The sequence below is a fragment of the Ctenopharyngodon idella genome, chromosome 1 (genome assembly GCF_019924925.1).
Source record: "Ctenopharyngodon idella isolate HZGC_01 chromosome 1, HZGC01, whole genome shotgun sequence".
NCBI lineage: Eukaryota > Metazoa > Chordata > Actinopteri > Cypriniformes > Xenocyprididae > Ctenopharyngodon > Ctenopharyngodon idella.
The window spans coordinates 6,671,232-6,685,586 of NC_067220.1; the positions used below are offsets into that span (position 1 = coordinate 6,671,232).

Sequence of the window (14,355 nt, forward strand, 5' to 3'; positions counted from 1 at the left end):
TAAGGGGCTACTTAACAAGCATTTCACAAAGATAAGATCAAACAAAAAGAGTATCTTCACTCTGATATGGACATTTATTCAACATGAGCAAAGTTCAGAGGTGAAAGTCTAACACAGTCCCCCAGCCCAGCTCTTGCCTCCCCTTCAGACCACGCCCCTTTCCTCCGCGTTACCATGACAATCCGAGCTGACGTCACAGTCAGAGAAAAACCCCACTATATATAAGCATTGAATGATCAGACTGTAACGCGGCTTGGATGTGTGTCCGGGTTGAACACGTCCAGCGGTGACCAAGGAAAAACAGCCCAGAAAAAAAAGGACTTTTAATTTGTTGTTTTTAAAAGAAATCTTGGATTTTTTGGGAAACCCAGGAGATCGTTTTTAATCCAAAGAAGCAAAATGGGACGAGGAGTAAGTGTGAAAGTGTTTGTCGTTTAATTCTTTAAACGCTGTCTAGGAATTTCCATGTTCAAACAGGTTGTTTTAAAGTAACAGATAATATTGAACGTTTTGGTAAAGAGTTCCAAATGGCTTCCCAGAGTGTGAGACTTCCGCAGTTCGAATATTCAAATTAGTTTCTTTTAAATGAATGAAATGTGCTTTATCTAAACCTTATAAAGTCTGTTTTCTCTATTGAAGCAACAGGTTTTAGGTCTGTGGCTTTAAAAGAGTGTAAAGGACCCCTTTAAGACATTGTTCTTTCAGTACAAAGATTTCAGGAATGTAGCAGACAAACTTCCTCCTCTATGGCCGCGATGTTGCACGGCCTGTTTGTCGAAGCAGATATTAGTCAGTCTCGTGACTTTTACATTGCAGAACTAAACATTTATGTCTCAGGAAAATAGCAATGTGTGCCCCTGATGTTTAGTAGCTCTTAGGAAAGTCTTCAGCTCTTTCCTTTTACGACATTTCTAGGTTGGCCCGACAACGTGTTTCTGGCTGTGACGAAACCTCGAGATACATTGTAACAATTTAACCGCGTAAAACTCGAAACGAACCACGCGCTTAGTTTAAATATTTGGTGTTCCATTTGGAGATACAGTTTAACTCATTGTTTCAACTTCCACTTAAAACGTTCCATATGAACAAGACGTGTATTTAAAAATGTTCCACATTTTTTTATTTCAAATAAAACACTTAATTGCTCTTTTAACCCGCATACCGAAAATCACAATGTATCATTTAATCATAAAATATGACTGTACTCACACAAGATTTCAACAGTTAACTCCTTTTACCACGAGCTACACTGTCAAACTACTCCATTTAAAACTACGAGATGGGCCTGCATAGTTAAGCGTTTAAAAAACTCTAAATGATTTGCATAGTTTAACTATTTAAAGTAAAATCACGTAGTTAACGCTTTGACATGTCGATTTAATAGCGTAATCATGCTGTGATGTGTTGTGGTTCACGTTATGTCTCTGACCGTACAGTACTGCTAAGTAAACCATGTTACATTTTAGGGTGTAGCCTGACATGATAAAGTAGTTTCGTGTTAGATGACTAGTTATCATCGCGTCTGTTTGTCATCTTTATCTCTAAGTGTAGAAGGCTGAGTAAATACTTGACTTAAATAAATGAGAAGACTGTAGAAACACGTCTTTTGTTGGACATTAATCATAATTAAATTATATTCTGGAGCTGTAAAATATCTCATTAGTTGCATGACATGCTTAAAACTCTGTTTTCTTTCATTCCTAGTTTCACGTTCAGTCATAGTCTTATGATTTGCTTCCTGTAGGGTTCATTAACTCCTCTAATATGATTCCAGTATGCAGTGGCATTGCATAACAGCTGAATACCACTCCCTAATGTGAGGCTCTGAGCACCAGTGTAAATGTAAATTATGCATTCAATCCCAGGGTACTTCATGTGATGGAGAGCTAACAGCCATCCGCATGTTTCATCTGGGTTTGGTGCATTGAGCTACGCCCCCAACCCCATCAAATCCCACCGCAATGGGGCAGATGTCTCGCCTCTGCAGCCATGGGGTTGCTGCTGTGTTTGTGTTCAAGAGACAGAAACGAAATAACAGCATTTAATCTATTTTGCAATGTGGGTCATATTGAAATAAGAATGTAAATTGCATTTATATATATTTGCTAGTTTAATCTTTTAAAGTACTGTTAAGTTACCATGATGGTAGTACCACTTATGCCACCATGTTACCATATTCATATACATAGTATATAAATGATACTGTAAGGTATTGTTTCATACATAAATGTTAGTATACTGTGTGTTTTAGGACCGGCATCAGGTGTTGACCACAGCTGTGTACTCGCTCCCCCGAGTCTGTGTATATAGGCTAAGACTGTCGTTCCGTCTCCGAAGGGTTTAACATTCTTTCCATTCATCAGTCACTATGTGTTAGTGAGACCTTTTGTCATTGACAATCCCATCTGACAGAGGCTGACTACCCCTCCTCGCCGACCCCGACAGGCTGTCTCAGGGCCCCTTACCTTTTTTGGTTGCTACTATGAGATAGTAACATGCATTAACCTCCATGCAAATGTTGCTTTTCGTCCGCAAATGGATAAAGAAATAACTTTCCAGAATGCATTTTGACATTTTACAATGGGGTCAGAGCACATTGTAAATCTGTGGTTTGTCACTTTTTTTTTTTAGAATTTTGAAAATATTAATATCTTTAGGTGACTAGTTAAGTCTAAGTAAATGAGTGTCACTGACCATGTGACCCTTTGGTCAGATTTTGTTCATTCATTGAAAATCAAGATGCTCTTTGGAACGTCTCAAATCGTGCTTATCTCGTTCTGAAGTTTACCATTTTTTCATAATTTACCTTATATGTCAGATTGGGTATTAAAATGCAAGCTGTTGGACCCCACTGTACATTTTTGTTCATTTTATATCCATGCTCTTGAACTGAAATGAGCTTATGAAAGCTGTAGTTTAGCACTAATTGCCTTTTGAGTGGTGTGGAGGAGTTTGTACACCATGTTTTCTTTTCACCCTCCCCTGTTCATTCGCCACTTCTGAAACAAAGAGTGTTGGGTGTGACACGTGACTTAACCCATTCACGGGTCTAGAGGTGTGGCTCTGTTTCCAATGGCAACAGGGCAAAGTCCCAGTATGAGAGGACTGATATGCTTGAGCAAACCAATTTTGGCTCATGTGCAAGGTAAAAAATACTTGGAAGAATATTAACATGGTAGCATCCAAATAGAGCATTCTCTCACAAACGTGACCATTTTTGATTGGGTTCTGCCATGGTTGATTAATCTTTCACCCTCTGGCTCACTTTCTTTCAACCTTTTGACATTTTCCACACACATGTGCAAGATGTGAAGGAGCTCATATGCATATTAGATCTGATGACTAAGCATACGGGAGCTAAGCAGACGGGAAAGAGCGCTAAAGTAAGCTGTCATGTTCAGTCGAGCACTACAAGTGTTGACTTCTTTGTTTGTGGCCACTTCTATCAGCTGTTGCTCTCATGTACAGAAAATATTCAGTCCAATGTACTTGCAGATTTGTATCAGGACATCAGGACCTGCCGAAAGAAATAAAGATTTCATGCTGAGATAAATATCTTTGTAAGACGATCTGTAGTAATTAAAGCTGCCGAGAAATAGTTTTAGCCCATCAAAATGACACAATCTGTCAATTTTATGTTTATGATGTCACAAGAAACTGAGTTGTAGGTTAGATATTTTCTGAAACTGTAAAGACTTTTTAACTATATACATGCTGTGCACTTTTCTCTTTTCGGTAAATTGAAAAATGTATAATTGCAGATTTATTTATTGACGTCATTTTTCAAACAAAGCCTGTTGATTACTGAGCTGACTTAAAATAACAATCAACTTGGTTTAAATGCAAACTAGCAATCATATGCTTTATACTTTAGTGAATCATTTAATGGCTCATGTGCTTGCAAGACAATGAGTCACCTATTGTATTCATAGAATGCAGTTGTGATAAGAACTGTTGCTTAACAGTAGTGGAGGTCACTTGGTTAATTGCCCTTCAAGTTAAATGTTAATTACTACACATCCATTGGAATCGTGCAATCTGCACATGGTTAATATTGCTAATATTTTACACATTTATATGCATCTCTTCCACACATGTTGGATGATACTAGTTTCTTGTACATTAACAAGTCTATTTTAAAATCAACGCCCATCAATAAATGTTAGCAGTTAAAATTTACAGTGTTGCATCACATATTTGTGTCATTTCTGAATTCATTTCACATACTACAGTTGTGAGATGCATCCCTTTTAAGAAAAATACTATTGTTAGACAGTGCACACAAGATTTAATGGTTGTTTTTGCTTGCTCCACCACAGGAAGGTCGAGAACAATATGAGCTGGCGGCCACCTCTGAGCAGGGGGGCAAGAAGCCAAAACCTAAGGGCAAGAAAGAGAAGGATAAAGACATGGATGAACTCAAAAAAGAGGTGGACTTGGTGAGTCAGTTTAGTTTTAAAATGCTTATTGGCAAACAAATCAGTAGTGTTTGATGAGATGGTAAAATGTTCTTTCATGCACTGCTGTAGGATGATCACAAACTGACCCTGGATGAACTTAATAGGAAATATGGCACTGATTTAACCAGGGTAAGTCTGATTCAGTATTGGATTTGAACATGACTCTGTTTTTGAAGTGTAATGGCATAAAGCTCTCAGTCTGAACCTTCATTGTCTAACCTATCACTTTCTCCAGGGATTGTCAGCCACACGTGCTAAGGAGATCTTGGAACGTGATGGGCCCAATGCTTTGACTCCACCTCCAACAACCCCAGAATGGGTCAAGTTCTGCAAGCAGCTCTTTGGAGGATTCTCAACTCTCCTGTGGATTGGAGCCATCCTTTGTTTTCTTGCCTACGGCATCCAGGCGGCCTCCGAGGAGGAACCTGCCAATGATAACGTAAGGAGAAAACCCTGTTTGTGTTTCTTAAGGGTATGCCTTTTAAGATCACGTTGTTGTTCTAGCAGTATCCCTAACGTCTCCTCTGTTGTCCTGTGCAGTTGTATCTGGGTATTGTGCTCTCTGCTGTTGTGATGATCACTGGATGTTTCTCATACTATCAAGAGGCCAAGAGCTCCAAAATCATGGACTCTTTCAAGAACCTTGTCCCTCAGGTACTGACAATAATCCTTTCATATTATCAGGATCTTTTTTATTTTCTTTAGTGATGTTAAGTGAATTTCTACTTTGTCACATAGCAAGCCTTGGTTATCCGTGATGGTGAGAAGAAGAATATCAATGCTGAAGAAGTTGTGATTGGAGATCTTGTGGAAGTCAAAGGTGGTGACAGAATTCCTGCTGATCTGCGCATCATTTCTGCTCATGGATGCAAAGTAAATCATGGTCAAATGTCTTCTCCATTGGCACATTCCATCTCTACAAGGATTTACAAACAATCTTGTTCTTTCCAGGTGGACAACTCCTCCCTCACTGGTGAATCTGAGCCCCAGAGTCGTACTCCTGACTTCTCCAATGAAAACCCACTTGAGACCAGGAACATTGCGTTCTTCTCTACCAACTGTGTTGAAGGTACAAAATCATAAAGCATTTTTGAAGTCAAATTTGTGTATGTTAAAAAAGTAGCCATTTTAATTGCCTTTTGTTTTGTTTATAGGTACTGCCAGAGGTGTCGTCATCAACACTGGTGACCGCACTGTCATGGGTCGTATCGCCACTCTTGCTTCTGGTCTTGAAGTTGGTCGCACTCCGATCTCTATAGAGATTGAGCACTTCATCCACATCATCACTGGTGTAGCTGTCTTCCTGGGCGTGTCCTTCTTTATCCTCTCTCTGATCCTTGGATACTCTTGGCTGGAAGCTGTCATCTTCCTTATTGGTATCATTGTCGCTAATGTGCCAGAGGGTCTATTGGCTACAGTAACTGTAAGTGTCAGAATAATTGCAGTTGCATTATTGCAAAACAATAACAGTTTGGATTAATTGTAATATCAAATATAGATAAACCTCATTCTTGTTATTTCCAGGTGTGTCTAACTCTGACTGCCAAACGAATGGCAAAGAAGAACTGCTTGGTGAAGAATCTGGAAGCCGTAGAGACTCTTGGCTCGACCTCCACCATCTGCTCTGACAAGACTGGAACTTTAACCCAGAACCGAATGACCGTCGCTCACATGTGGTTTGACAACCAGATTCATGAAGCAGACACCACAGAGAACCAGAGTGGAACCTCATTTGACAGGAGCTCTGCTACTTGGGCTGCCCTCGCACGTGTCGCCGGTCTGTGCAACCGTGCCGTCTTCCTTGCTGAGCAAGAAAATATCCCAATTCTTAAGGTCTGTGTTGATACTTTGTGAAGGTCTGTCAAAAGATTTTCCAGTCTGACAAAGTAGTTTTGCATGTTACTGATGCCATTGGACAGTTGTTTACTATTTGCTAGCCCTGTTTGTCTGCTTGTGCTTAGTTCTGCTGTTTGCCTCCAGGGATTGTTTTAGCCCCTTGAGCTCCCTTGAGCTTTTGGCTGGAACACAGTGTTTTCCTGTAAACGCCCTCCAATTTATGCCAATTCTGACTTGTTTTGTAATGGGACTAATTTGTTGGACGGTTACCTCAAATTAAACAGCACACTTTTCCTTGCCTTGCATTTGCTGGAACATCCAAGCAGTCTTTATTAACATGTAAAAGACTGTTCCTTGTTCTCATGCTTTACTGTTTCCTCTCACAGAGAGACGTGGCTGGTGACGCCTCTGAATCTGCCCTACTGAAGTGTATCGAGCTCTGCTGTGGATCAGTGAAAGAGATGAGAGAAAAATACAACAAGATTGCTGAGATCCCATTCAACTCTACCAACAAATACCAGGTAAAACCATCTCCTACTTGGGGCAAGTCTTTGGATGAATTTAAGATGTCTAACGCCTTCTGTCTGTGGACATTTTTAGCTCTCCATCCATAAGAACATCAATACCAATAAAACTGAAACCAATCACCTGCTGGTAATGAAAGGTGCTCCTGAGAGGATCCTGGACAGGTGCACCTCTATTTTGATCCAAGGAAAAGAGCAGCCACTTGATGATGAGATGAGGGACGCCTTCCAGAATGCATACTTGGAACTTGGTGGCCTTGGAGAAAGAGTACTAGGTAATTTTGCATTTTTTTCAATGGTGTTTCTAACCTGTTAGCATTCCACTGTACCGCTCATGGTAAAATACCTTTCAAAAGAGACCTTAGGAATGTTAAGGGGTTAAACTATGCATGTCCATTCTACGTTTTCCTTCAACGTGTTGATTCTCCACAGGATTCTGCCACTTCAACCTTCCTGACGAACAGTTTCCCGAGGACTTCCAGTTCGATACAGAGGAGGTGAACTTCCCCACTGAGAACCTGTGCTTCATTGGCCTTATGTCCATGATTGATCCTCCTCGTGCTGCTGTACCAGATGCTGTGGGCAAATGTAGGAGCGCTGGAATAAAGGTATGTCATAGTTATTGCAAATAACTGCTTGTTGTCTTAAAGAAACAACCAGAAACATCTTGATTTTGAATACAAAATTGCTCTTCTAGGTTATCATGGTTACTGGTGATCATCCAATCACAGCCAAGGCCATTGCCAAGGGAGTGGGTATCATTTCCGAGGGCAACGAGACCGTTGAAGACATTGCTGCTCGCTTGAACATTCCTATTAATGAGGTCAACCCAAGGTAAAGGGTTCCTCCTTGATTTGGATGTTTTTGTCTGGATATTTATTGCGTTTAGTTTTTCATTCCATTTAATGTTCTTTGAAGGGATGCCAAGGCTTGTGTGATCCATGGAGGTGACCTGAAGGATCTGACCCCTGAGCAATTAGATGACATCTTGAAGTACCACACAGAAATTGTGTTTGCCAGAACATCTCCTCAACAGAAGCTGATTATCGTTGAAGGCTGTCAGAGACAGGTTAGTCGTCTTTACAATCTCAGATTAATCAACTTCACCAGGTTGCTTTGATAAGATAAGAGGTAAATACTTGGCCTGGCTAGTACAACTAGACCAGTTTCCAGCGTCAAGTAACTTCTGCCCAGACTTAACATATTTGAAGTTTAATATAAAGCTATGAGAAGCAGGATTTTGGATTTAACTGTTGGCCCAATTAACCAGCTTGACGCAACAGCAGTAAAAACCAAATGATTGACAAAATGGCTTGTTGCATTCATAGTTGGTTAGGACAAGAACTTGTCCGTGTCGTGGCATGGTGTAAGATTATTTTGTTATTTGTCCACAGGGTGCCATTGTAGCCGTAACCGGTGATGGTGTCAATGATTCTCCTGCTCTGAAGAAGGCTGACATTGGTGTGGCTATGGGTATTGCTGGATCTGATGTTTCTAAACAGGCTGCTGACATGATTCTTCTGGACGACAACTTTGCCTCAATTGTCACTGGAGTAGAAGAAGGTATGACATGTTATTGGGAACTTAATTGACTGAGGAATTATAAAGGTTACTTTGGGGCTCACTCAACTGAGACTTCTCAAATGTGTAGGCCGTCTGATCTTTGACAACTTGAAGAAGTCCATTGCCTACACCCTGACCAGTAACATCCCTGAGATCACCCCCTTCCTCTTCTTCATCATTGCCAACATCCCTCTTCCTTTGGGTACAGTCACCATTCTCTGCATTGACCTGGGAACGGACATGGTAAGCACCACACTTGACTAGTAATTATCTCTTTGATTGGTCAGCCAAATCACGTTCTTGCATAAATGGCATTGTCCTCTTATCTTCAAGGTTCCTGCCATTTCATTGGCCTATGAAGCTGCTGAGAGTGACATCATGAAGCGTCAACCCAGAAACCCCAAGACTGACAAACTTGTAAATGAGAGACTCATTAGCATAGCCTACGGTCAGATTGGTAAGAGTTCATATTTCATTAGTATAAATGATCATCTTGTGCAGTCAGTTTTCTCTGCCGCCCTGGTGCAAGGCAGTTGCGTAAAGTAGTTGGATGATTGAATCTCATTGCTTCTGCTTTCTCCACAGGTATGATTCAAGCTCTGGCCGGGTTCTTCACATATTTTGTCATCTTGGCTGAAAACGGCTTCCTTCCATCGTCATTGCTGGGCATTCGAGTGCTCTGGGATGACAAATACATCAACGACCTGGAGGACAGTTATGGCCAGCAATGGGTGAGTGTTTTCAATCATCCAATGGCCATCCAGTCGTTCTGTTTTTCCACAATCTCATCTGAATCTCATGTTCTTGGCCATCTTAGACATACGAGCAGAGGAAGATTGTAGAGTTCACATGCCACACGGCCTTCTTCACCAGTATTGTAATAGTACAGTGGGCTGATTTGATCATCTGCAAGACCAGAAGAAACTCAGTCTTCCAGCAAGGAATGAAGTAAGTAGACGGCCAATAATTTGTCCTAATTTGAATTGCTCAAAATGGATTTAAAGTCTTACGTGACTGCTGTTCTTTGCAGGAATAAGATTCTCATCTTTGGACTGTTTGAAGAAACAGCTCTTGCAGCTTTTCTGTCCTACTGCCCAGGCATGGATGTTGCCCTCAGAATGTACCCATTGAAGTAAGTCTTGCACTATTTTGGGGTCATTTAAGAAACAAGCTGAACATATTTTGGTGTAAATAGTTCATAATGCTATTGGTTTTAGTAGATTTTATTTTAATGTTAATATTTTTTTTCTTTGCATCACATGCAAACACATTATGAAACATAAGTATTATGTAAAACCTTTACCATTTACGCCATCGTGGCTTTAAGGTTTTATTTGTAAAGTTCTTTGTTGCATCTTTGTATGCTAATATTTTCAGTGCAAGTCACAAAACTCTTGTGTTTTGTGATTGACACTCAATGTTAAATGAATTTTGAGGGGAATATGTATTTTGTTGAGAGAATTTATTGTTGAAGTAATAAATATCAAACCGCTATAGTCCAGAACAGGTGTCATTTGTAATTTTGGTACGTTTTCCTCTCCAGACCAAACTGGTGGTTCTGCGCCTTCCCCTACTCACTCCTCATCTTTATTTATGATGAAATTCGAAAACTTATCATCCGACGCAGCCCAGGAGGTAAGAGAATATTTAATCGCACCATGCCTCATAACATCGGAGATCATTTTTATTTGCATAATGATGGTAAATCTTGTTTTCCAAAACCTAGTGAGTATTTTAATCATTTAAATATTTCTGCCATCTCGGATGGATTTTTTTCATGTTGCAATGCATTCTGGGATTGTCTTCTCAGTGAAGAACATATGTGATAGAAGCCAGTGTTTGATTTGAAATGCTCCCTAGATGAATATCTCACTAGGTTGTGGTAAAGAACTAATGTTTTTCAGTTCAGTTCAGTTAACTGAAGTTGATGCATTTACATAAACAGGATATACAGATCAGAGTTTACATGCATGCAATTGTCCTTCTGAGCTAATTTGAGTTTTATATTTTTGTCATAGGTTGGGTGGAGAGGGAGACCTACTATTAAAGCATCCAGTCTGCATCACACAAGTTTATTTGCATGGTTGTCTCGCTGCTCGGAATTTTAACCTCCGTAATTTGGATGTTTTTATATAGGGAATGCTTGATACAAACACTGAGATCGTGAACCAAGACATTGCGTGCCTTGTTTCCGAAGCCGGACCAATTTTATACATGTTTTTAAAAGTGTAATATAAAAATAAACTTGCAGTCAGGTCCCACATTTGTGTCACTTCCTTGTTTTTCATTTATAAGTTTTGGTTTTATTTGGAAAGTGCTCGGCGCTTGAGTGCATGCCCAGAATGCCCCTGTTTGTCTGGTACTGTTGGTGCTTTACCTTTTATATGTAACCCTTACAAAAATGTACCATGATAACCATAGTTTTCACCAAAATATCATTCTTGAGGTATTTATTGTTACTGCTGTAAAAGCTAAAAATATATGAAATGTCATTAAAGTAATGCAAGAAAACCCAATAATAACATTAATCATAGTAACTGTGATGTTTGGCGAAATATTATGGTGTGGTTACCATGGTAAATTATTATTTTATTACTCTAACGGAGACTGCATAAGTCTGTGCATGAGTGTTAAAAATGGCGGGAAATAAAAGAAACTCTTGCCTTGTCTCTGCAAACCCCCTGTCCATTTCAACAGCCTCAGCTACTGAAAAATAACATGAAAAATGAATCATTTTACAGTGCAATATCCTTCTCAATGAGAGTGGGTGCGTTTTAAACGGGTTTGGAAAGTGTAATCCAGGTCTCATGCCTGGAGGAGACCGGAGATCCACTTCTCTCCACCCACTCTACTGAGATCTGGCACGAAAACACGTCCAACAATGTTTCAGTCAAAGTATTGTGAGTCAGAATCACCAGAGAGAGCAAGGAAAGGGATCATAAAAATCAACCAATTCAGTTTTTTACTTTATTAATGACTGAAACCAACAACTAAAATCAAAAAGTCCGATAACCAATATATTTGTAGAACCAGTTTTTGCTTTTAACACAGTATCTAAATAGATCTGATCATGCCCTACAATAAAAACAATACGAATTGTGAATATCATAATTATCACTATCATTATTCGATCATGTTTTAGCCATCTAAATAGTCATGTATTTAATTTCTCTTTTGGAGGACTGTCTAACTGTAATTCTGCATGTCACGTAAAAAGCTGAGACATGCAAGTAATGCATTAAATTATTCACCTGGCCTGTCTTGTTTTATTCTGACAAGAACAGTGTTGTAGCCTTTTTTTTTTTTTTTTTTTTTTTAAGAGATTGATGACTTAATATTGAAGAACTGATCAAGTAGATAAGTAAATATCAGTCAAACCAATTATCAGTGCATATATTATTTAATTTTTGCACACAAGTATTCTTAAACACCTCTATCTTGAATAATTTGGAGCAAGTAGCATGAGTCACTTCATGTATTACCTTCCCTTGTTCTCTCTTTGCTTTTGACTCAGTGAGCTTTATCTTTGGATGATGGCTCTGGGTTAACAGCTCGATCTCCCTGAGGTGCATATCTGTTTCCCAGGGAAATTTGGCTGGGGGCCATGCTGGGAGAATACGGTCGGGTGGGGTTGAGACTGAAGAGGGATTGTGCAGTTCAAGCCTGGATGAGCTTGAATCTATTTCGGTCTTTTTCTGTTGAGTGATCATGCACTGCTAACAGCTTTTTCTATTTCTTAAATGAGGCTGTTGAAACTGCATTTCCCGTTTTATATTGGTTCATAGGATGTCTGTTGATAGTTTAATTACCTGCAATTTACTCGCAGTTCATTCTACTGCCGTTTCATGAAATTATGCAAGCAGTGCCATTAAACTCGATAGTATTCGTTCTCTGTGTTTTGAAGTATCCGCTCCACCCGCTGAGAAAAGCTCAGTTTGTGCTTTTTCCTGAGACGCAAGGTTATAACAAGCCGTTTGACCTTTTTCATTCAACTTTTCCACCGACTGCATAACATACAAAGTCTGAGTTGAGGCAGAAGGACAGTTTTTAAACTATTAACTGTGCCATTCACTCCTTTTCAAGACAAAGTTGCTCATCAACCACCAAAAAAGGGTGAATGGCGTGAAATTATCTGGGACTTTCAGCCCAAAATCACAAGAAATAATAGCTTTCATAAAGAAAGTCCTAATTTTAGGATCAATTACTGTGCAAGTATTTGCATTCACCTAATGGAAGAACTTATTGCAATGTACCGCAGTATTTTATGTTATTAAAATCAGCATAAGTACAATACAATCTTAATGGACCAGCCATTTGTACATGATGTAATATTGTTAATGTTTCCCCTCATTTACCTTCCTATTCAACATTGTGCTTTTTATTAATGAATCATTCCCATTGTTCCCAATCAATCAATGGAAGAGTGCTAGTGAAGTATTCTCTAGGGTTTTCGTCTAGTGAGGGGTCAGGGCGAGGTCAGTGCAGATTTGCGGAAACAAGAACAAATCCAATTTTTCAGGAGTAGGAGAATTTTGTTCAGTTTGTACAAACCATGTTGTGTTGCTGCATGATTTTTGCATGACTTTCACATGACTATGCATTTTAAAACTAGGTTGTTCCCCAATGTGTTTGGTCTGTTATGGAGTGAAAACCATTTGGGAGAGACTGCAAATAAACTCTTCAAAGCAACAAAGACACCAGCTTTAGTGTTTGATGCACCCTCAACAGTGGACAGACATGCATGTGCAAATGATATCAATTCTGAACCATTCTGGACACAAAAATCAAATGAAAAAAATGGAGCTTGTTGATCATTTTAGCCTATTGAAACATGTTGTATATGCAGAACCTAAATGTGACTGTATGAGAATGAAGACTGTTATGATGAAACCAATAAAGCAGACTTTTTATCATGTGTCTTGGAAGCATTGCATCAGCTGTTTCTGAGTGTGTGTGTGTGTGTGGACAATAAACAAGGGCCCTGGAGTCTCGTGCATAGTCAGTTTGCTAATGCACATTCCCCACTAACTTCTGCTGAGAGCCTTAATGGAGCGTGTCAAAGCCTGGGATTGGGTTTAGTTTCCGGCACATTCAGAACAACAAACTTCTGCACATCTTAAATAACTGAGTCAGTAAACAACAGCTAATTTGAATAGATATGACACCACAAAAAAGATTTATCTGGTTGAATGTGCGAGAATGTCATGCCATAAAGAACTTCATATGCATCTAATTGAAAAAAGTCACAAAATTGCCTTATTGGTTCAAGTGAAAAGAAACTCTGTGCTGTTCTGGTTTCCCTCAATATAAGTCAACAAGAGCATATGGAAAAAACTATAAACTTGTTGTCGTGACTATAAAAAAACACACCATGGATCCAAATGATGATTACAGGGCAATGTTGTTTTCAAGTTCACTTTCCATTCATCAAACACGCTCCTTAACATGCATCCTCCTCAAGGAAATGAGTGTCGGTCGCAACAGGGCTTAAACAAGATCTGTTTCTCTTTGATAAAGTGAAGCAAAGACAAAAATCCATCCAAAGCATCCAGCTGCAGTACTTCATCATACTTCTCTATAACCATGCCATTTTGAGCCAGGACTAGGCAAAGCCTCTATTGAAACGATCAGTCATCTGTCCCAAAAGAGCCACGTGTGTGAGGAAAGAGGCGTTTAATCAATATCTCCACAAACTATCTCTTGTGCTCGGGGACAGGAGACGTCAATGATATGATTCAGACAGTGAAAATGCTTACAATATCATAAGGCAAGTCCAAAATATTGAAGGTAAGACTAACATCAACCTTCCAAAGCAGAGATGAGCTGCAGTTTCAGGCTTTTCCTGTCATTGAGGAGGAAAGAGTCTTGATTTAATTAGAGTGGTCTTGCTCCAGTACTAATTACCAAGCCCACACATCCCATTTGAATTTCCAATGAGCGCTTTCTTTCATGTGAAGGAGTCAATTTAATTC

General features: G+C 39.5%; 1 protein-coding gene across 1 annotated transcript; it reads left to right on the plus strand.

Moving 5' to 3' along the window:
* Positions 1–170: 170 nt before the first annotated feature.
* LOC127513882 (sodium/potassium-transporting ATPase subunit alpha-1) lies at positions 171–10,644 on the plus strand. Its single transcript, XM_051896025.1, has 22 exons — positions 171–411; positions 4,320–4,439; positions 4,530–4,589; positions 4,696–4,899; positions 5,001–5,114; positions 5,199–5,333; positions 5,412–5,529; positions 5,615–5,883; positions 5,985–6,293; positions 6,683–6,817; positions 6,897–7,095; positions 7,253–7,428; positions 7,518–7,654; positions 7,739–7,889; positions 8,215–8,383; positions 8,472–8,626; positions 8,717–8,840; positions 8,969–9,114; positions 9,201–9,331; positions 9,414–9,515; positions 9,927–10,018; positions 10,402–10,644. Exons 1-22 carry the CDS (start codon positions 400–402, stop codon positions 10,428–10,430), a joined length of 3,087 nt encoding a protein of 1,028 aa, XP_051751985.1. The 5' UTR covers positions 171–399; the 3' UTR covers positions 10,431–10,644.
* The last annotated feature ends 3,711 nt before the right edge of the window (positions 10,645–14,355 follow it).